The 21,717-nt window shown below is 40.3% G+C and overlaps 1 protein-coding gene across 3 annotated transcripts in view; it reads left to right on the top strand.

The window, feature by feature from the left end:
• Positions 1-21,717, top strand: part of INO80 (INO80 complex ATPase subunit) — a 117,029-nt gene that overhangs the window by 77,429 nt on the left and 17,883 nt on the right. For all 3 annotated transcript variants that reach the window (XM_081117410.1, XM_081117408.1, XM_081117409.1), the window contains exons 26-28: positions 2,243-2,468; positions 7,175-7,302; positions 17,222-17,316. In XM_081117410.1, coding sequence (XP_080973536.1) covers positions 2,243-2,468; positions 7,175-7,302; positions 17,222-17,316 — 449 coding nt within the window. The remainder of the gene's footprint in view (positions 1-2,242; positions 2,469-7,174; positions 7,303-17,221; positions 17,317-21,717) is intronic.

The raw sequence follows: 21,717 nt of genomic DNA, 5'->3' as shown, positions 1-21,717 counted from the left end.
CGCTGAAGATACTTTAGTTTAGGAAATTAATGAAGCAAGAAACAGGATAGCTTATGTGGTACTGAAAGGAGTATGCATTTCCATTTGTGGGGAGGGGAAAATGGTATGTCATGCTTCATCTCCTCCTGTTTCTGAGCCATTAGAAAGGCCACTTGAGTGGAGGCTGGCTGTCTAGGAGAAAGCTTGGAAAGCAGGATTTAAGTAGAAATGGACTTGTTTGTCTCCTATCAGACCTCATGAGTTTGCTGCTTACGTATTTACAACATGACATTCTATGATTATGCATATATCTTGATCCAGGGCTCCTGCCAAAGAAGCTTATCAAAACATTAAAAAATATTTCACTAAGAACTGTGCCTTGCAAACCTCCCAATATCAATCCTAGACTTGGAAGGATATCGGTAAAATGAAAATTGGACAATAGGTGAAAGTTTATAAACTAGAAAAAGTTGGTTTGTTTTTAAACAATTAAGACTGCCTAGAAATGAGTCCCAGGCAGGTAAAACATTTTCCCCAGTGTCACTCTTCACCGTATTCCTTCAGGCTGAGCTTCTAGCTTTTGATTTTTCATCTTGAGACTTTGGGCCCAACATCTTCATATATAATTCCAGTATAAGTTCTGCTGCTCTGAAAAATAAACCAGACAAAAAACAACAACCCAAAGCAGTTATCTTTGAGTGTAAAATTGGTCAGTGTGAATCTCTCATAGACTGTTTTACTCATCCAAGAGTGTGCATGCTACTTGAGACACATAGAACTGGTCATACTTCTGTAGTCCAAACTAACTGCTTCCTTAGCCATTTTTATGGAATTAACAGCTACTGGTTATGAGGTTCTGGGATTCATGCCGTAGATGGTAGATGTCTGCTCTAGTCCAGTACCTGCTGGGCCACTGCCAGGACAAACCATAGTGGGGAGAGACCCAATTTTTTTCCACCTGCTTTGTATTTCAGTGTTTATTTGCCTATGCTCAACTTTCAGTGGGGAAAACATAACTTGGAAATGAGAACAAACTCCTTTTGGTGAGGATAGAGGTAATACAAGATTACCAAAACCTTCTCCTAGTACTGTCTGGATAAACCAATTTCTATGTGAGCCTCTCTGCGTTTTTGGAACTCTAGGGGCCCAGCTTGCACCCTCTGTAGTTTTGCATCTGGACCGTAGATGGCACTGCATCCTAGCAAACTTAAGTCAGCGCCATCTGCAAGCATATGCTGTGGTTATTGGTAAATGAGGCTCCTTCTCTGGTTTTGGTATCCTCTAGTCCCCAGCAGAGGCACCTACAGCTCCATAGTAAGCTAGCTGATTGTTTATATACCCCATGGCAGTATTTTCAAGGCTCAGCCTAAGAGCTGGGGTGCTTGTTAAAAACCTAGATCTGTTGGCTCCTCCCATCTGCATACACAGCTGCTTATTAGAGTGGGAATAGACAGGGAGATAGGGAACCTTCTGTTCTATTGGGGGACAGCATTTGAGTGTTGTTGCACCTAGTGGTGAGATGAAAATTTGTGCATAGCCTCTGCCCTAGCCAAGAAATGAATTTTCTACTTCTGGCCGTTGCTCCCGCCACCCCCAGCTTATGGCCTGAAAGAAAGATTCTCTTATTTTCCAAAAGGTTTGTCAGTCAGCACCTATGTCAGGGAAGAGGAGAAAGAAGGGTTGATAAACATGGGAGATTTGCCACAAAATCGTCAAAGATAGCTTCGGATGCACCAAGCCAGTACTCTCTAGTTCTTTAATGATGGCTGACTAGCTTCAGTTCCCTTTTTGGCCTCCCCATCCTGTGTATGGCAAATAGAACTTCACCAAAAGCAACATCCAGCAGTGAAGGGGGGTGCAAAGCAATCTGTGTGTGTGTATATGTGTGTGTGTGTGTGTGTGTGTGAGAGAGAGAGAGAGAGAGAGAGAGAGAAAATGAGTGAATGAATGAATGAATGAATGAATGAATGAATGAATGAATGAATGGTAGGATTATTCCTGACCTGGTATCCTAGTTTATCTGTGAACTCCAGCACTTTTTAGGTCTTTGGTTTTGTTGTAGTTCATGTTATAAGAGGTTGGCCTTTTACCTGGGAAGGCTCATTGAGTCATTATTAGGGAAAGTTTAGTATGTTAGAACAGGGAAGGTAAAACCACTAGCCTAAGAATTAGCCACATTAGTCTGATTTCAAAATTGAGGTTCCCAAAGGACTTAGTGGGTATGGAAAATGTGAAAAACCATCTCATTTGACTCTGACTGCAGGTCACCGCAGTGCCATTGGATTCTTACTGCAATGACCGAAGTGCAGAGTATGAGCGGCGAGTGCTGAAGGAAGGAGGGAGTCTGGCAGCCAAGCAGTGTTTGTTGAATGGGGCCCCTGAACTGGCAGCAGACTGGCTAAACCGACGGTCCCAGTTCTTCCCAGAGCCAGCTGGAGGACTGTGGAGCATCAGGCCTCAGAATGGCTGGTCTTTCATCAGGATTCCAGGTGAGTCTTCTGTTCTCTTGAAATATGTTCACAACTTTGGCAAAGAGAGAACCAGGGAAATGCTCTATGTAGTGGTTTCAGATATTTGGAATTCAAAGTTTTGGGGGTTTCTGTTTCCTCTTCTGCCCTTAGTAACTTAATAGGTAAGTATATTTAAGTAATTTGTGACTTGAGTAGAGAGAAATGTGTTTTAGATTTGTGCTTAAATACTCTCCTTTGATAAGCTTACAGCTGTGAAAGGAATGTCACTCTTACAAAAGGGGAGGAGGTAGAAAATAGACTTGGTAGGAAAGGCTCCAGGTCAAGTGAGTACAGTTGTCTCGTGCCATTGCCACGGGGATGAATGACAGTGTTGTCACTCACAGAAAGCCTAGTTTAAGTAGCACAAACAGTGTCCTGCATGAAGCACTAGAGATCTGAATGATGACCAGAAGAAAAACCATGTGTTTTGTGCCAAAATGCTAGTGGATTCCCAGACCTCCCAGGGTCATGGTCGTGGGTTGGAAGGAAACTAGGTTTTTATCTTTGCTTTAGTGAGACTACTTCTAAGGAAATTGAACACAGAGTTCATAAGCTCATGTTCTTTGTTTACACCTGCTGGCAAACTGGAGCAGTAGCTTAGAGCTATCGTGTTAGTTTTGGTTGTCCACATTCTCTGATACTTTGATTGTAGTCATCTTATTGGCATGTATTGGAAGTAAACTAGAGCTAAGCATGCAAAATAAAGAATCTGCTGTTCCTAGCAGATCACTGGATTCAGGTTTAAGGACTGGTTTTTCCGTTGTAATGCTAACTTTGTCAAGTGTCAAGAGACTTCGGGTCAACCTGCTCTAGTAGCTTTGGGGTGCTTTGAACTGCAAGATACCATTTTGGGTATATGAGAATAGTATTGTAAATTGCCTCATAGCTGACTTAGAACATGTGAAAGCAGTGGGTGAATGTATATTGTTGGATAATAAGGGGAAACCCCAAGTGTAAAGAATGCTAAATACTGGTGGGAATAGAGGGATAGAATCCAGCAGGTATGGAAACCACAGAATCCCTGGCAGAAGATGAACACAGGTATTGAAAGAAGCAAGACAACACCTTATTTCTTCTTTCTCCCTTCTTCATTCTGGCTGCTTAGTTCCCAGTACAGGAGTAGAAGGCTTATTGCTGGCGCTGTGGGAATCTCTTGTGGCTTTTCCTGTTCTTTGAAAGAAAAATGGACCTTGTTTAAATAGCAGGAAGTGTCTGAGTTCTTTTCGCATCGATAAAAAGCACCAGCCTCACTGGCTGTTTACTGTGAGAACCAACCAGCTCCTCACTGACCCTATTGTGCTCTGTAGACTCGCTGGGGCAGGGCAGCGGTGGGGGGGGGGGTCACTGGAACCTATATTTTATCTCTCTTTTCTCTGTACTTTTACAATTTCTGTTTCTCTGGGGAGGGTTGGTTCCATTACATTCCTTGAGAGACTAACCAAAATCTCCTGGATTTCACACATTGAATGTGTCTCCATGTTTACTTGGAGAAGGATTTACAATCCCTTCAAAAGTCTAGTCTCCTCTCCTTGGTAAAAGGAGGTATTATTTAATGTTACCCTGATTTTACTGCCATGGGATGCTTCGTTTTGTCTCTGAGCAGGACCTTATACCTATGGTCAGTAAGAACCTATATCTAAGTAAAAATACTATAAGATTGTACCACTGAATTGTAGGAAAGGTTGCAAGAAAGGAAGTCTGTTCATTTCAACATTTTTTTGAGCTCCTGTTCTAAAGAAGAGTCTGGACACAGGTTTGACTTGGCAGAATCAACCTGATTTCTAGGAAATTGTGTTCTTCTTGGCGCTACGCCCTGCTTAGCAATAGGTTGTGCTGTTTTCCAATGCAACTTAGGTAGCTCTTAAAAAATTGGGTAACCTCCCTGGCTGGTGTTGCTCAGTGGTTAGAGCATCAGCCTGAGCATCACAGGGTCATGAGTTCGATTCCTGTCAAGGGCACATACCTGAGTTGCAGGGTCAATCCCCACCTGAGTCAGAGTGCAAGCAGGAGGCAACCAATCACTGTGTCTCACATCAATGTTTCTCTCCCCCCCCCCCCCCCCCCCCCCACTGCCACTCTCTTTAAAAAATCAGTGGAAAAAATATCCTTGGGTGAGGATTAACAAGCAAAAAAATTGGGTAATATATGCCAGGCCCAAAAGACACGAGTTTGTACAAAGAAAGCAATTGTTCCGAATACCTAAGGACAAATACTGGAGGCTGACTTCCTCTGTCTGTCATGCTCATCAGAAAAACAGAAATACTGTTCATTGCTTAAGTGTTTTAAGGCTATTGCAGAAGGCTCTTTCTTCTTAGGCCTTTTCCTTCAGGACAGTCCAAAGAAATCCAGTCTGTCCATTTCCGCCTCCCCCACCTACACAATAACAGGCTAACAACAGGTACCACTTCTTGCTTCTCTCAGGTACATCAGAGTTCTACCCATCTAAGTGTATGCACATCTCACCTCTGAGGTTTCTAAATCTTAGCATCATTTCATTCTGTTTAGCAAAATAAAGTAGATGTGGGAAACAGAAATGAGTGAAAACCATTGAGTCATGATTTTGAGATGAATTAAAACTTCTCAAAAGTCAGACACAAGACAGATTTGTATACCCTTAAATATTTGTGTTAAGGGAGTGAATATATGCAAATGGAGAGAGAAGATAAGCAGGCTGCAAAATCTGATGAGCAGCTTAGCTTATCCACTCTCGCTTAATGACTGAAAAATATATGGGCTTTTTTCCCCCCCGACTTGCTTTGGTCTTAATGAGAAAAGAAAGAAACTTATTTTTTAAAATTGATTGGTAGCTCCGTGGGGAATGTTTAGGAGCTATCAAAATTGAGGGACCCTAGGGAATCCAGTTAAAGGAGAAGGGTAATTGTGACAAGAAGAAAACCTTGAAGTTGCCATGAAAGCATTACTGCCTCATCAGACTTGGAATTTGTACAGGCCTCCTGTGTGGTGCCAGAAAGAGGACTTAGCTATTGCTTCTGTCCCAGCTGCAGTCATTTGATTGTGTTGGTAAGGAGACCAACAAAAAGAAGAGCATTTCAATAATCTAAACAGGACCAAACAAAGAGGCTGAACAAAGGTGTGTGTCACAGCATCAGGGGGGGCAGTGGAGGGAGAGATGTGGCCTGGCAGCGTTCCGAAGGTGGGAAAAGGCAGGCTGCAGTGCAGAGGAGTAAACATCCAGGGCCTGTGGCTTTGTAGCAAAACAAGAGTGGCTGATGATTTGTTATGGTGCTGTCAGCACATCCGTTCTTGTTCAGTTTATACAATAATTGTACACTTGGCAAATAGTGGCAAGAACTGAGAAATGACCATTGAGAACTCTTGGATTGCCCTGCAGTTCTGAAGAAAAACCATGAGTTCAAACTCAGAAACTGAGGATAGGCAGTATATTTTTCTTAACAGTTTTCTTTTTTACTTTTAGTGGTTAGTTGTCTGTGTAATATCTTCAGGCTTTCTCTCTCCCTTTTTGTGTTCCACAGTCACTTCCACATGTGCGCTTAAATCTTCCAGCCCCTTAAGCCTCATCTCTTCCCCTCTTAATAACAGCAATTGTTCAGGGCATGTTTATGGACCAGTCTGCAAACAGGAAACTCTACTTCCTGAAATGTGATGGGAGTTGAATGATACTGAATGGATAAGATGAAAATTTGTGAGTTAAGTATTCTTTAAGATCTTTGACTGAAATGATTTTTTTTTTTAATGGGAAGAGGAAGGAGACAGTACAAGTTAGTGAGTGAAAGCAGCTTCCATTTCACAGAAGCCCAAAATCAATCTTTCTAAAAAGCTGAACAAGCCCTATAGTGCCTTTATTAAACTACAGCTTAGGATAATGACATTTACCAGCCAACTTATTTGAAATCATCCAGGAGAGTGAGTTTGGGTTTTTTTGAAAAAGGCAGAAGAGCCCTGGTGGGTATGACTCAATTAGTTGGGCATTATCTCATGTACTTATTCCCGGTCAGGGCACATGCCACAGTTGTGGGCTCAATCCCCAGTTGGGGGGGGAGGAGGACAATGTGCAGGAGGCACCCGATCGATGTTTTGCTCTCACGTCGATGTTTCTCTCTCTTTCTCCCTCTCCCTTCCTCTCTCTCTCTCTAAAAATCAATAAAAAAATTTTTTAAAAGAAAAGTAAATAGATAAAAGGCAGAAGAAGGTATGTTTATTTGCATTTCTTGGTGTTTTTAAGTGTCTCCAGGGACAGACAAGAACAGGCCTTGTTTCTTTACATTCTTATGCTTCCAGAAGGAAAACCATTTAGCCACAGAACAAGCAGAAACACATATCTAAAGATAATGTGAACAAAGAAACAGCAGGTTTCTCAGATTACTTATAGAAGATATGATTTGAACATTACTGTTAGATGTCCATCTGTCCCTGCTATCCCCTCAGTAAGGGTTAGAGCAGGGAAGTTTTCAGATGCTTGTGTCTGATTGGGAACTGTCGGTTTGGGAAGGCACCTACACTTTCTTCTTTCAGGATATTTTTTCCCAGAGCACTGTTGGACTATGATTTAACAGTGCTTTGCATTCTTCTCTAGAATACTTCCCTGCTCTAATGATGACAGCATCCTGGTGGCAGTAATTTTGACTGCATACAGCTTTGCAGTGAGTGATTTTTGCTACTTCAATTAAATACAGTTTCCCCCTCCCCCCTTTTTTTCTCCCTAGGCAAGGAGAGTCTCATCACTGACAGTGGAAAGCTGTATGCCCTTGATGTCCTGCTGACTCGGCTCAAGTCTCAAGGACATAGGGTCCTTATCTACTCACAGATGACCAGGATGATAGACCTACTGGAGGTAGGAGAAGGAACCTTGGGGACCTAGGATACTTTGACATTTAACTTGTGGGAATCAGATATCTATGACTAATGCCAGTCCTGCTTAATGGGAACTCAAAAATCTTTGTGATTTACTATCTGTAAAGGAAGAGAAGCAGCTCTTGGCAGACATGAGAGTTTGCAAAGGATTTCTGCCTCCTTCCTTATACCAATGAAATAGAACACCCCTTACTCACTTCCTTTACTAGGGAAGAAATTCTCTAATTAATTAATTATTTAATTAACTTTTTAATCCTCACCCAAGGATATTTTTTCCATTGCTTTTCAGAGAGAGTTGGGGGGAGAGGAGCATCGATGTGAAAGAGACACATCAATTGGTTGCCTTCTGTATGTGCCCTGGGACCCTTCAGTCTGCAGGCCAGTGCTCTAATCACTGAACAAAACTGGCTAGGGCGAAATTCCCTAATTTTAAAGTACATCGGAGTCTAGGAATTTTTTGAAAAGTCCTCTGAAATTGTATATTGGAAAAAAAGATTTGGGATTACTTCTCTAGGTAAAAAAACAGCAAGCAGCTTTTCATCCTGAGTTAATGTAGTGGTTCTCAACTTGACTACATATTGCAATCTCTTGGGAGACCTCTAACAAATACTAATGTTTGATTCCATCCCCAGAGATTCTTATTTAATAAGTTTAGAATGAGGCCTAGGCATCAGGACATTTAAAAGCTCCTAAGGTAATTCTAATATGCAACCAAAGTTGACAACCACTGGGTTATGGTGAAAGATATAGCTGTAGCTGTCTTACTGTGCAAGGCAGCTTTTGTTTCTTTAGTTACTTCTCTGATGACATTCTCTCTGCTTTCTTATTGTCTGAGTAGTCACTTGTTACATGAGGAAGAGGAAGTCATGGACATCGAAACAGGAGACTGAAAATGAGGACAAATAATCACAAACTGCTAGAGTAAATCCTTAGTGCAAGAATGTTGGAAAGCCACTTGTAGAGAGGCTAAAGCACATGGATATTAGTAGTGTAAAAATATTCTCATGTTTTTCTGTGGGTTTTATATATCTAAGGCTTTCTGTTCTAATGCTGCTACTCCAGAGAGTAGTTGGTGGTAATAAGTAGAAACTAGACCATGATTATCCCTATCTAGGAATAAGGGAGTAGGGGTCACATCAGTACAGAAGGAATGAACAGTAGCAATAGGGAAGAATTTTTAGGTTCTTTGGAAGCCAAGGCTGGCTTGCTGAATTTTGCAATGAGTTTATTTGAATTTGGTGGCAAGCTCTTTTTTTAATCTGGCAGTTTTTTTAAGTAAGAGACATAAATGATATCCGAGGTCAACTTAATCACTATGTCATATATATATATGTATTATTTTTAGAGAGAGAAGAAGGGAGGATAGAGAGATAGAAGCATCATTGAGAGAGAAACATCATCGATGGGCTGCATCCTGCATGCCTGCCACTGGGGATCAAGCCCGAAATCAGGGCATTTGCTCTGACAGATGATCGAATCATGACCTCTTGGTTCCTGGGTTCACAGTCAAGCACTGAGCCATGCCGGCTGGGCATGTCTTACATTTAATACAGTGTTTAGCCTCAGAATGCTTTCAACAGGCCATACTTTCTGGTTTGTATTGTATGTAGGTTACCTATTTCTAAATGATGGAGAATGCTTATAAGTGACTGTAAAGCACTGTAAGAGAGGTGATTAAGCCATTGTGTAGATAAAGTGCACTTGTGCCTTGTCCTAAAGAGTCAGAGAAGTATAGATGAAGTCATGATCTTACACTGCTGAGAATTATAGAAAAAGCAATATGTTAAGGATTTTGTTAGGGAGGTGATGATCTTTCTTTCCCAAGACTATATTAGTGTGTTATAGAAGCCTAAAAGTTGATTCATATTAAAGCAAAGTTCTAAGGGAAAGTGGGTGAACCACCAAAAAATAAGCTAACTCTGGTAGATGAAGGTGACTATGGGTGGTTTAAGTTTGATACAATTCTACATTTTAGTTCCTCGTGCTGTAGATTGTACACTTCTAGGTACTCATAAATATTACTAAAATAAGTAAATCAAAGTATGATAATGAGTTTTGTTCTGGATAAATGCTTTAAACCTTACCCCCCATGGTCACTTTCTATCTCTCTCTAATCCAGCAGGTCGGGGGTGGGGAGGTGAACTTTGTGGGTAGACTTCGAAAACAAGGCAGCATGAAAACCTTCTCTAAATGTAGTTGCATCTCTATGGGGTATTCTGAATTAGAGAAAAGAAAATTCAAAGACTGAATTTCACAACTGCTAACATTCCTTAGCCATATGTGTAACATGCATTGAGGATGCTGAAGCCAAAAAATGTTGCTGCTGTTTCTATGTTTTACTGAAAAACTAAAATGAAACTGTTGTGTAGATTCCTTAATACTATTCTATTCTTTCTATAACATTAAATTCCGTAAAAGTTCATTCTTTTTTAGGAGGGAGTTTATTTATTTAATATTTACCCAAATGAAACACATTCTGTATTCCAAGAGGTTAGTCCGCAAAAGAAATTTATTTTGTGGGCATAGAATTACAATGCCCACAATGTTTAGTATATGTCATATCATTTACTTATTTATTTTTAATTTTTATTTTTTAATCCTCACCAAGAAAAATTTTTTCCATTGCTTTTCCGAGTGGGAGGAGAGAAGGAGGGTGGGGGGGGGGGAGAGGGAGGCAGGAACATAGATGTGAGAGAGACACATCAATTGGTTGCCTACAGCATGTGCCCAGACTAGGGCTGGCAATTGGGCCTGCAACCAAGGTACATGCCCTTGACTGAATCAAACCCGAAACCCTTCAATCCAAAGGCCGATGCTCTAACCACTGAGCAAAACTGGCTAGGGGTCTCTTATCATTTGTTGAATGTAAATGTATTGTGGAACTTGGGACAGTCCAGGATTCGGTCTACATTTCTTTACCTTTCAAATAGTGTTATGGGTTTTTCAATCACTTTCATAATGGAATCTTTCACTGTAAACATTCATTAGAGCCATTTCAGCTTTAAAACATGACCTGGTGCATGAACCCTAAGGATCAGGTTATAGGAAGGCCCTTCTATATAGATGTTTTCTCTTGAGTACACTTAACCTTTAAAGAAATACCTTGCCCGATAGGCATGGCTCAGTGGTTGAGTGTGGATCCCTGACCCAGGAGATCATAGTTCTATCCCAGGTCAGGGCACATGCCTGGGTTTCGGGCTTGATCCCCAGTAGGGGGTGTGCAGGAGACAGCTGAACAATGACTCTCTCATCATTGATGTTTCTATCTCTCTCTCTCTCTCTCTCCATTCCTCTCTCTGAAATCAATAAAAACATATTTAAAAAAATAATACCTTGCCCTAGATGGTTTTAGCTCAGTGGTTAAGCATTGGCCTTCAGACTGAAGGGTCCTGGGTTCGATTCTAGCCAAGGGCACATACCTCAATTGCAGGCTTGATTCCCCAGCCCCAGTCTGGGCATGTGCAGGAGGCAACCAATCAATGTGTCTCCCTCCTCTCTCTCACTTCAATGTTTTCCTCCCTCTCCCTCTTTTCCTCCCTCCCTTCCCTCCCTCCCACTCTCTGAAAAGCAATGGAAAAAATATCCTCGGGTGAGGGTAAAAGCAAACAAAAACACCTTAACCCTCGCCTTTCTTCTTTATTTCCAAAGTGTTGTGGTTTTTATTGATGTTTTAGAGTTTTTTTGAACATTTTTTTCAGACTCTTTTTCCCTTGGCATTCTTATGTCAAGGAGGGAAAGAAAGCTTTCTATAGAGCTGGAGTTAGAAACTCAGAGGGGGGCATTGAAGCTCTTGTGGAGCATGTCAGCATCTCTTTCATACAACACCTTTTTGGGTTTTTTGTTCTGTGTTTTAGCCTTGCCTATCTGTCTATTTCTGGGACTCAGAAGAACTAGAAGACAATAAAGGTTCACATACTTCTATGTGGCCAGGTTTTCATTTTGTGAGAAATTCTAGATCTGGGCACTTAGTGTTTGCTCAGTATTTCCTAAAGTGATTGATAGCCTCCTCCTGTTGGACAAAAGTCTGACTTTAATTTAAGTTTCTTATGAATATATCAGATCTTCTTCCAAATAAAATTCTGTATTCTGAAATGGTTTATCCTTCCCCATGGTATCCAAATAGTATTTTTGGATAGGGGACAAAAAAGGAGACTGCTTAATTTCCAGGGCCAAGAATTTTTATTGTGCCACAAGCAGAAGTCAAGGACATAAATAGGGGAGCATATGATAGATCACCAAATGTTATGTTACGGGTTTGTTTTATATATACTGAGTCACCTATAGGGTCTTAACTGGTGAGGGTACTTTGGAAACAGACATCGCCCCTGTGCAGTTGGGATGGTGGTGTCCACCTGGATGTCAGACAAAACTTTTCCTACTATCATCATTTTTACCCTAGTTTGGGATGTTGCAGAGAGCTTTTAACTCTCCACAGATGACTTACGTTATCTCTGGGTCATCTCTTTCGAGATTCATTCCTGTTGCGTCAAGTAACTGAGTCTGTAGTTTAAGAAATAAGCTTCAATATTTTCTATGAAATACAGCAAAGGTACTTGGAAAGGGTCAGCCAACTGGTGCTGTATGTGGTGTGATTGTTAAGTACTGAAACCCAGACAAATCTTTAATTGCACCAATATATGAAAATATTGCAACTCAGAATTAAATACAGATAATCCATAACTAATAATGACATTTGAGACACTGGGTTGTATAACTTGCCCAGTCATCAAGTACCTCACTAGGGAAGGATTCATCCTGAACAGACGTTCTATCATTTATGAGCTGGCTTCTCTTAGGACTTCAAGTTACCTTTGGGAGCTGTGATTCTGAACATACTGAAAGCTGGGCATTCTAAAACTGTCCAGTGGAATGTAAAGCAAATTGGGATCACTGTTGACTAGCATTTTCATTAAGTCTTAAGCATGATAGAAGGACGTGTCAGCTTAACATCATCTATATTCTGTTTAGTTCATTTCTTCTTCATGCCAACTGTGAGTAAGGCGTTGTGCTAGGCAGATGTAAATATCAGTTCACTGTGGTCTTTGACTACTAGGAATGTTATCATGGTGTGTGTGTGTGTGTGTGTGCGCGCGCGCGCGTATATCACAAATAACTGTCAAGTGTACTATGATACTGATGCCAAAAATGAAGCATAAACATTGCTGAACATAGCAGGAGGGATACATTTATTTCTAACTGCGTCACTTGAGGGAGGCTTTACATAGACAGTGACATCTGAACTAAACTTAAGTAGAATTTCAGCCATCAGGGAGAAGGACATTCCAAACTAAGGAAGCTAGGTATAAAAAGGCACAGAGTTGGGAGGAGTAGTGAGCTGTGACTGGAGCATGTGGTATAGGAGAAAAGGAAATAACACAAATAGTATGAAGGCAGATTACGGTAGGCCCATGAATGCCTTGTGATTAGGTCTTGCTCCTAAGAGCTCTTTATTGGATATGGGAGGGATGGCTGCCATATTTCATTCACTTGGTACAGCTTACCTGGAAAACAGAGAGGTTGTAATAGACATTGAGAGGAGCCTCACTTTTTGCTGGTGATGGACCCCAAAGATGGAAAGGAGCATGTCCAGGAAAATAGTTATGCCACATCTGCAGGTTTGTGGATCATACTGAGTCTTTCCCCAAAAAAAATTTTATGAAAGTGGAATTGCATTAAAATGAACATCAGAGGCAACTTTGAAATGGAAAAGAATTCTCAGAATGGAAGTTCATGTCATAGATATATAAGCATTTTCCTTTATTTTTTCAAGTACTCAATTATCCTTTCTTTATGATGATGGATAGGGTTATGGACAGAATATACTAACAACCTTATGGGGCTTCTCGCCCCACCTCACCCCTTTTTTCCCTAGTGGTGGTGTACTTCTGTTTCCCCCTAGAAGCAGTAGAGGGGTTAAACCAAAGGCTCTGGAACCAGTCTGCCTGAATTCCAGTCCTAGCTTCATTACCTACTGCCCATACCACTTTAGAGACCTTACTTAACATCTGTAAAATGGGAGTCACAATAACACCTACCTTTGAAGGCTGTGGTGAGGAATAGATAAGCAAAATCAGGTGAAATACATAGAATAGTCAAGGTCACTTAGTAAATGCGAGCCATCATCTTTATCACTACTACTTTAAGATGAACCTAGTCCCTTTGTGTTACACCATTGGCTGTGTAAATGCTCGCTTTTACTTAGCATATTTTAAGGAGTTACAGGCACTGGCTGACACTATTTGAATTATTTTGTTACCTCTGTTTGCATGCCGCTTAAAAAGGAGGGCTTACGGCCCAGGAGATGTGGCTCAGTAGGTTAGAGCATCATCCCTTGCTCCAGAAGGTTGCAGGTTTGATTCCCAGCCCCAGTCAGGGTGTGTGTAGGAGGCAACCAATTGATGTGTCTCTCTTACATCGATGTTTCTCCCTCTCCTTCCCCTTCCCCTCCCTCCCTCCCTTCCTCCCTTCCTCCCTTCCTTCCTCCCTCCCTCCCTCCCTTCCAGTCTCGGAAATCAATGGGGGAAAATATCCTCAGGTGAGGATTAAAAAATATATATGTATAGGACTTATGGATGTGATCCAGAACTGACTTGCCTTCTCAACTTGTATTCTAAGACACTGGTTTTCAAGCTGGTGGAGCAGGTTAGAGGGTAGGAGACCTAGCTATCAATTAAGCAGATGGGGCCCTGGACTCCCTACCCTTCTTCATCAACCAGAATAGCTTTTTATCTATTTTATATTAGAGGGGTTTTTTATAAGATTTTACTTGAAAACAAAGTATTTCAGTGCTTTAAAAATAACATTAGGATATGTTCTACAACAGTGTTTCTCAAACTTATATGTACTTACAAGTCATACACGTTAAATTAAAATGCAAATTCTGATTCACTAGGTATGGATGTGCCCCTCTATTCTGCATTTTTGCCCTGGCTGGTGTTGCCTAGTGGATAGAGCATTGGCTTGCGCACTGAAGGGGGGGCAGGTTCGATTCCTGGTCAAGGGCACATACCTTGGGTTGCAGGCTCTATCCCCAGCCCTGGTCAGAGCGTGTGCGAGAGGCAACCAATTGATGTTTCTCTCTCACATCAATGTTTCTCTCTGTCTCTCTCTCCTCCCCTTCTACTCTCTCTAAAAATCAATGGAAAAAATATCCTCAGGTGAAGATAACAAAAACTAAATATCTTTTCTAAACAGCCTAGACTTTGAGGGAGACAGCTAGAATAGCTTTGATATAGCCAGAATTTGTGAATAAAAGAAATATTTAATTGCTTTTTTGGCTCAGTCTTAATCTTTTAGTTGTTTTTCTATGGTATGAGAATGCAGACATTCCTATCTGCTTTTAACTGCTTTTTCCATGTTCATTTACTTGTTTTGAAGCTGTTTACTGAAATAGGATCTAAACTCATCTAAATCTGAAATCCCACTTCTCCCCTGGGTGAGAAAGCATAGACTTAAACAGTAAATGGAAAAGATTCACTTCTTTTGCCTTAGTAACAGGTTCCCTGTAATCAGTGTTGGTTTGAGTATGGTCTAGGATTAATATCTATGGTGTTATGGTGACCTTGATATATAACTGATGCCAACAGCCAGATCTATAAGAAGATTCATTCATTTAGATTCATTCATTTTAGTGCTCTCACTGAGGTTGGAAGTTCTGGTTTAAAAGACAAAATATGCCCAGCCAGTGTGGCTTAGTGGTTGAGCATCGACCTATGAAGCAAGAGGTCACAGGTTTGATTCCGTCAGGGCAAATGCCCGAATTTCTGGATTGATCCCCAGTAGGGGGCATGCAGGAGGCAGCCGATCAATGTGGTCCATGTTTTTCAATCATCAGTGTTTCTATCTCTCCCCCCCTCTCTCTTCCTTCCTCTCTAAAAAATCAATAAAAGCCTATCTTAAAAGCCAAAATAGTGCCTTGCAAGAAGCCCACCTTTTGGTTAAAGTCCAAATCTGTGGATGTCTGTCTACATAGTTTCATTAATTTTGTTGTTCTGGGTGGCACCATTCCCCGATTGGATTAGCTGCCAAGGTATAGTGAGCCTTTAAAGACCATCATCATGCCAGCATCATTTTTTCATCTTCTTCCCTGAATTCCACCTTATCCAAAACACCCCTACTCTTCTGTCTTTATCCCTGTTCCACTGCACTACTAAATACGAACTTGAAGCTCACTGTGGCTGAATATTTTCTGCCCCTCTTTATCAAAGTCCTTACAGAACTACCTGGAGACAGAAAGAAATAGTAAAAAAAGTATATATACACATATAAAACACAATAGAGATATGTATCTAAATGAACATTGTCCACCAGCTTCACTTCACAGTTACCCTAGCCAGAGACCTCTGCCAAGCCATTACAGAGTTTGGAGCACTTGCTCTAAGAATAGGCTGCCACATAACTGCACCATTCATACCCAACTGAAGCAGCCTTGTGTGCTGAAATACCCAGCCAGCTATAAGAGCTACATATGAGAATTTTGCAATAAAATAACATTTGAACTTGACTTGGGTGGTGAACATATAATCAGTGTACAGATGATGTGCACCTGAAACCTGTATAATTTTGTTAACCAGTGTCACTCCGATAAATTCAATAAAAAAGAAAAACATTTGACCACAGAAAATTAATTAACACAAACATCTCTCAAATGTACAAATGATTAGCCTTTTTCAGTAGGGAAAAGTTATTTTAGAACCAAAATAACTTTTATGGTGTTTCTTATAAGTAGGCAGCTGTGTTGAATTTTTTATAATAGTTTCTCTACAAATGGACTTTTTTTTTTTTTTTTAAATATATCTTTATTGATTTCAGAGAGAGGAAGGGAGAGGGATAGAAACATTAATGATGAGAGAGTCATTGATCAGCTGCAGCCTGCAACCCGGGCATGTGCCCTGACTGGGAATCGAACCCTGATCGCCTGGATCCTAGGTCGATGCTCAACCGTTGAGCCACGCCCGGCAGGGCTACAAATGGACTTTTTGAAATATAATCCAATAATCAGGAGTAAAGAAAGAAAGAGGAAATAAGTGCTCATTTGGACATCATCTGAAAGAAGAATTGCAGCTTCTAAGAATGGAAGATAGGTCTTCTGCATTGCATCTCTTGAAGTCCCTTCTCCGTTTTTAAAAGTTGTGATTCATCGGCCCTGGCTGGGTAGGTCAGTTGGTTAGAGCATCATCCCAGTACACCAAGGTTTCGGGTTCAATTCTCAGCCAGGGCACATACAAGAATCAACCAATGAATGCATAAATATGTGGAACAACAAATCGATGTTTCTCTCTCTCTTCCTCTTCCTCTCTCTCTAAAATTCAACAAATTATAATAAAAAGTTGTGATTCCTCTTACACATGTCAAGAATATTCTTCACTATGGAAAGTTACCGTATCTTCTGTTCACTCTGATGCTTCAGCCTCCCTTAACAGTGATGCATGCTCTGCTGGAAAAGTTTAGACTATAAATTCAAGGACTCTGGTCAGCAAGGATTTGCTGGGGAGAAAATACATCAGGGCGAGTGTTACTTACTGAAAGAAAACTGGGTAGTCCATAACTGTGATAAACAACTGCTTGGTAACTGAAAAGCCATTTTGGTTTGGAGATTTCATTTTGTTTATTTCTTTTTTGTTTTTCCTGAAACCTAAAGAAATCTAGAGAAATAAGATTAGTTTCCAAGTTGAAATTAAGAGTGAGTGTAGGCTTCAGGTTACCCTCGATTTTTCCATGCTGGCAGTAAACTCATTTACAAATTGAATTCCTGTACTTTTGATATCGGTTTCTCCTCATTCTGGATATAATGACTTGCCCCCAGTATGGATTAGGTAGGAGGTGGGTAGATGCTTGTGGGAATTGGAATACAGTAATTTGCATCAGACTGATTATATCTATTTACTCTTGATTGGCAGGAATATATGGTTTATAGGAAGCATACCTATATGAGGCTTGATGGTTCATCCAAGATCTCGGAGAGACGGGACATGGTCGCTGATTTTCAGAACAGGTAATTTTAATAGGAATTACAAAATCCTCATTTGGTTTTCCTCTAGAGCTTGAGATGATGAGTTTAAAAGAGATATCAACACATCTTTTATTGTTAAGTGATCATGATAGTTCCTGCCATTTTAAGAGGTAGCTAAATCTGCTTATAGCAGTTCCGATCTCTGTGCCTGTGAGAGAGAGAAAATGAATACTTGGTAATTTTTGTGTTCGAAATCTGCTTTCTTACCAAACCAGTACATATTTCTTTGGGCAATAAAAGAAATGATTTCTGATTATGAACCAAGACCCTCCTTATGTGGATAATATGTATGTGTAAAAAAGTCCACAAGGCTATGTTGCTAAATGTTAACAGTGGCTATCTCTGGGTGTTAACTTATAGTTGATTTTAGTTCACTTTTGCGTACCTGTTTCGCTTTGTATGAATTAGAACAAAACAAAACACAAGCTTCCTTTTTCTGCTTTTCCTCTAGCATTGTAGTACAGTGCAGGATGGCAGCTTGCAGTAGTGTGTAATCTATTCAGCTGGTAGCTCTCGGTTACAGTACTTCTCCTACCTGATAATGAGCCTATGAAATTTCAAATGCTGCCTGCTGGATGCTGATGGCTTACAGAGCCATAATTATCCTAAGTGCAGGTTCTCATTGTAATAAGCAGAGTCTGGTTACTGCTCTCTCTATGGAGAAAGCCAAGCTCTGCTAGTGACAGGTTTGCTGAACTCCACCCTTAATTTTCTTCCTTAAGCCTGGAGAACTAAGAAATAGAGCAGATCTTAATGTTCTATAAATCAGAACATTCTGAATTTCTAGCCTTTAATTGTGTAGTCTGTTAATATTTAACTTTTGAGTTCTTGGGAAGAAAATTAAGCACATAGCCATTTGTGTTTAGATTACAATTGTTTGTTTTAATTTCTGTTTTAATGCATGGGTTACTTCAAATGTAAAATAATTTAGCATAAAACAAATCCATAGTTCAACATAGAAGGTCCTTTGATAGAGAGTTTTTGCTGTTGCACAGGTAAGGAGATATAGCCTGATGCTTGGTTTACAGTATATATCCCAGCCAGTAACTTCTAAGTTGAAACTAGGCATCTGCATTTAAGTGGCTGTTTGACCAACGATGGAGAAGATCTGCTTTGAACCTATTTCAATTTGTTACGTAGGAGCAAATGTGTACATGGCCTAATGTAGCTTCTCACTTAACAGAAACTGTCAGCAGGTTTTTAAATTGATTATTTGAGACATGTACAAGCATAGTAGTGCCTCCAAGCTCCACCACATTGTTATGCGACACCCCCAGAATTTTACCAGCTGATCTTCATCTTTTCATGATTCTGAAATCAAATAAAACATATTTTATTTTGTCCTTACCTACTCCAACCTAAGAGCTCCAACAGACAAGAATCTTACATACAAGATCTATAGACTATTTTCTCCAAGGTGCATTTAATTTCTTCAGACATACCAGCACCTCTGAGATGTGGGCATACTGGTATGAGGTGGCATGAGTTGTGTGTTAGAAGAAACTCCAGCCCGGCCGGGCGTGGCTCAGCGGTTGAGCATCGACCTAGGATCCAGGCGATCGGATTCCCAGTTCGATCCCCGGTCAGGGCACATGCCTGGGTTGCGGGCTCGATCAGTGACTCTCTCATCATTGATGTTTCTATCTCTCTCTCTCCCTCTCCTTTCCTCTCTCTGAAATCAATAAAGATATATTAAAAAAAAAAAAAAGAAGAAGAAACTCCATTAGGTAATGGGTATTTCACCTACTACTGTTTGTGTTTATTTTCTACTAATATGTTTGACATTATACATTTGAGGATCTCATTAACAGCAAAGCTGTTTTTTCTTCAGTAATAATTGCCATTATTATATGTTATAATAAAATGCCTATTGACGAAAATTTGAGAAATACTTAATGAAAAAAAAATAAAAATCACCCACAGTCCCATTACTGTTAACACTTTGGAATATCCCTCTAGTCTTTAATATATGTGTGTGGTTATATTTACACTTGATACTATATATGATTGTGTGTCCTGATTTCTTCCACTTATCATTATATCATAAATATTTTCCCATATCATTAAAAAAAAGTCTTCGTGATCATTATTTTCAATGACCAGTATTCTGTTATACTGGATGTACTATAATTGTTAAAAATGGTAAGTGAATATATTTGTTTATAAAGCTTTGCCACCATTTTAGATTATTAATATAGATTCAAACAAGTTAAATCACTGAGTGAAGGGATATGAACATTTAAGACTGTGCATATTATCAGATTGCTTTGTAGAAATTTCTACTGAATTAGATTCCAACCAGAGCTATAGTACGTTGACTTCTAATGATTTGGGTCTCTGAGTTATAGAACTACAACTGTTCCTCTAACTGACCCAATTCCCAGAAAACTAGACTATGAATTCAGAGCTCAATATATTTTAGTGACCTTTTAGTGGGAAAAAGTCAGTAGATATATCTAAATAATGGCTCCGAAAATCTTTTTTTGGTTAATCCTCACCCAAGGACATTTTTTCCCATTGTTTTTTTTTTTTTAGAGAGATTGGAAGGGGGGGGGGCAAGGGGAGAGAGAGGGAAACATTGATATGAGAGAGATTGTGACCAGAGACTGAGAAAAAGTGAGTGTACTATGGATTTTTCTTTCCCTCGGTGAGAGTGTTGTAGAGCTCCAGTGTCATCTTTCATCCTTGCTCAGCAAGTTTTTATTTACTTCAGTCAGCTACATGGATTGGTTGCCTCCCACACAAGCCCCAACTGGGGTGAGGATTGAACCTACAACCCAGGTACTTGCCCTTGACCAGAATAGAACCCATGACCCTTGGGTGCACAGACCGACGCTCTGACCACTGAGCAACACTGGCCAGGGCCTAAAATCTTTTATTTAACTTGTGAAGTAATTATTGGGCACTCTCAGTAGCACACAATAGTTTTGAAAAGCTTAGCTCTAAAAGAAGGGTATTTTCACCATTAAATTGTACTATTATTTACTTAGTAAATATCTTATTTTGACCAGCTTTTCTGGGAAACCTTACTTGAGCTTTCAAACCATACAGCCGAGTATTATTTAGAGAACAGTGAGGCTTTTAAAAAAATTTTTATTTTTTTAGCAGTGGGTTTTTTTTGGAGTCAACATTTAAATAACCATCGCTTTAATACCCTGCATCTAATATTAGGCAAACTGAAAAAACAGACTAACGTCTCCTTCCTTGCCTACATTATGAACTAGATTATTAGAGTTGGGATTATGGCTAAGAAATAATCTCCTGTCTCATGTATAGAAACAAACTGTGCATATGCTAACCAGAAGCTTATCAGGCAGACCCCTCCAAACAGGGAAAAAAGTTCTCAACTCTAAATTTGAATGGCTGCAGTAGGCCATTATAGAGAAACAGACAGGTGTTTTTGAAAACAAAAAAGCATGCCTGGCCAAATATTTTCATTATTGTTAATAAAAAGACATCAAAAGAAAAAAATTGTAGTTTCAACTGGAAAGCCCTGTGGCTCAAAGGTCAGCCAGAGTAAACAAGAACTCCTATAAAAAGCCATTTACATTCCCTTCATACAAGATTTATTTATGAGGGATCCTTCCAGGAAAGAGTCTGACTGAGACTAAAGACTGTTTGGCCAGGATGTCCTGACTGGGCAACATTCAGAACATGTGACCAGTGCGTGATCCTAGAAGCCATTCACAAGGTTTTTGCTCTGGGGTGCCTTGGCCTTGGCTTCACTTCTTCCTACCTCATGACATTTACCAAATGGATCCCCCCAGTTATCTGACCACTCAGGGTGGGTCTTTGGAAAAGGAGAAAAAGTAAGTGTACTGTGGATTTTTCTATCTTGGTGAGTGTTGTAGAGCTCCAGTGTCATCTTTCATCCTTGCTCAGTAAGTCTTTATTTACTTCAGTCAGCTACATGCCCAGCACTGTTTGGGTATTTTAGTGGCCTCAGTGGGTCATTAGCTAAAGAAGAGGAAGTGTGACCGAGGCATGTCTTGGCTACATGATTTCACAGACCACCTGGAAGCTTGGTCTCTAAGGCCTGTTCTGTTCAGACCCTGAGTTGAGATTCCTCTTCAGACCCCTAGAGGGCACCCAAACCATCCTGTTGCCTTGAGTTTTGATTATTTTTACCTAGAGTCCTTTCGCTAGTGTTTTTTTCTACATATAGTCCCTGTTTATAAGTGATTACCAGATCTGGCGTCTTATCTCTCTAGCTGTCCGGACTGTGGAAAGGACTCATTTTTCTGCCTCTACCCTTTTATTGTAGTTACCAACTGCATTCTACCTCCCTCCTTGTCTCACCCCTGTTCCCCAGCCCCCACCCAAGCTCAGGATCTGGATTTCTTTTGTAATTACCAAAAAAGTTGTAGCCATTGGGTGACTCCC

This window comes from Miniopterus schreibersii (assembly GCF_964146895.1).
Source record: "Miniopterus schreibersii genome assembly, chromosome: 1".
In the NCBI taxonomy this organism is placed as follows: domain Eukaryota; kingdom Metazoa; phylum Chordata; class Mammalia; order Chiroptera; family Miniopteridae; genus Miniopterus; species Miniopterus schreibersii.
Note: the sequence above shows the minus strand (reverse complement) of the source record. Positions and strands in the feature narration are given on the sequence as shown.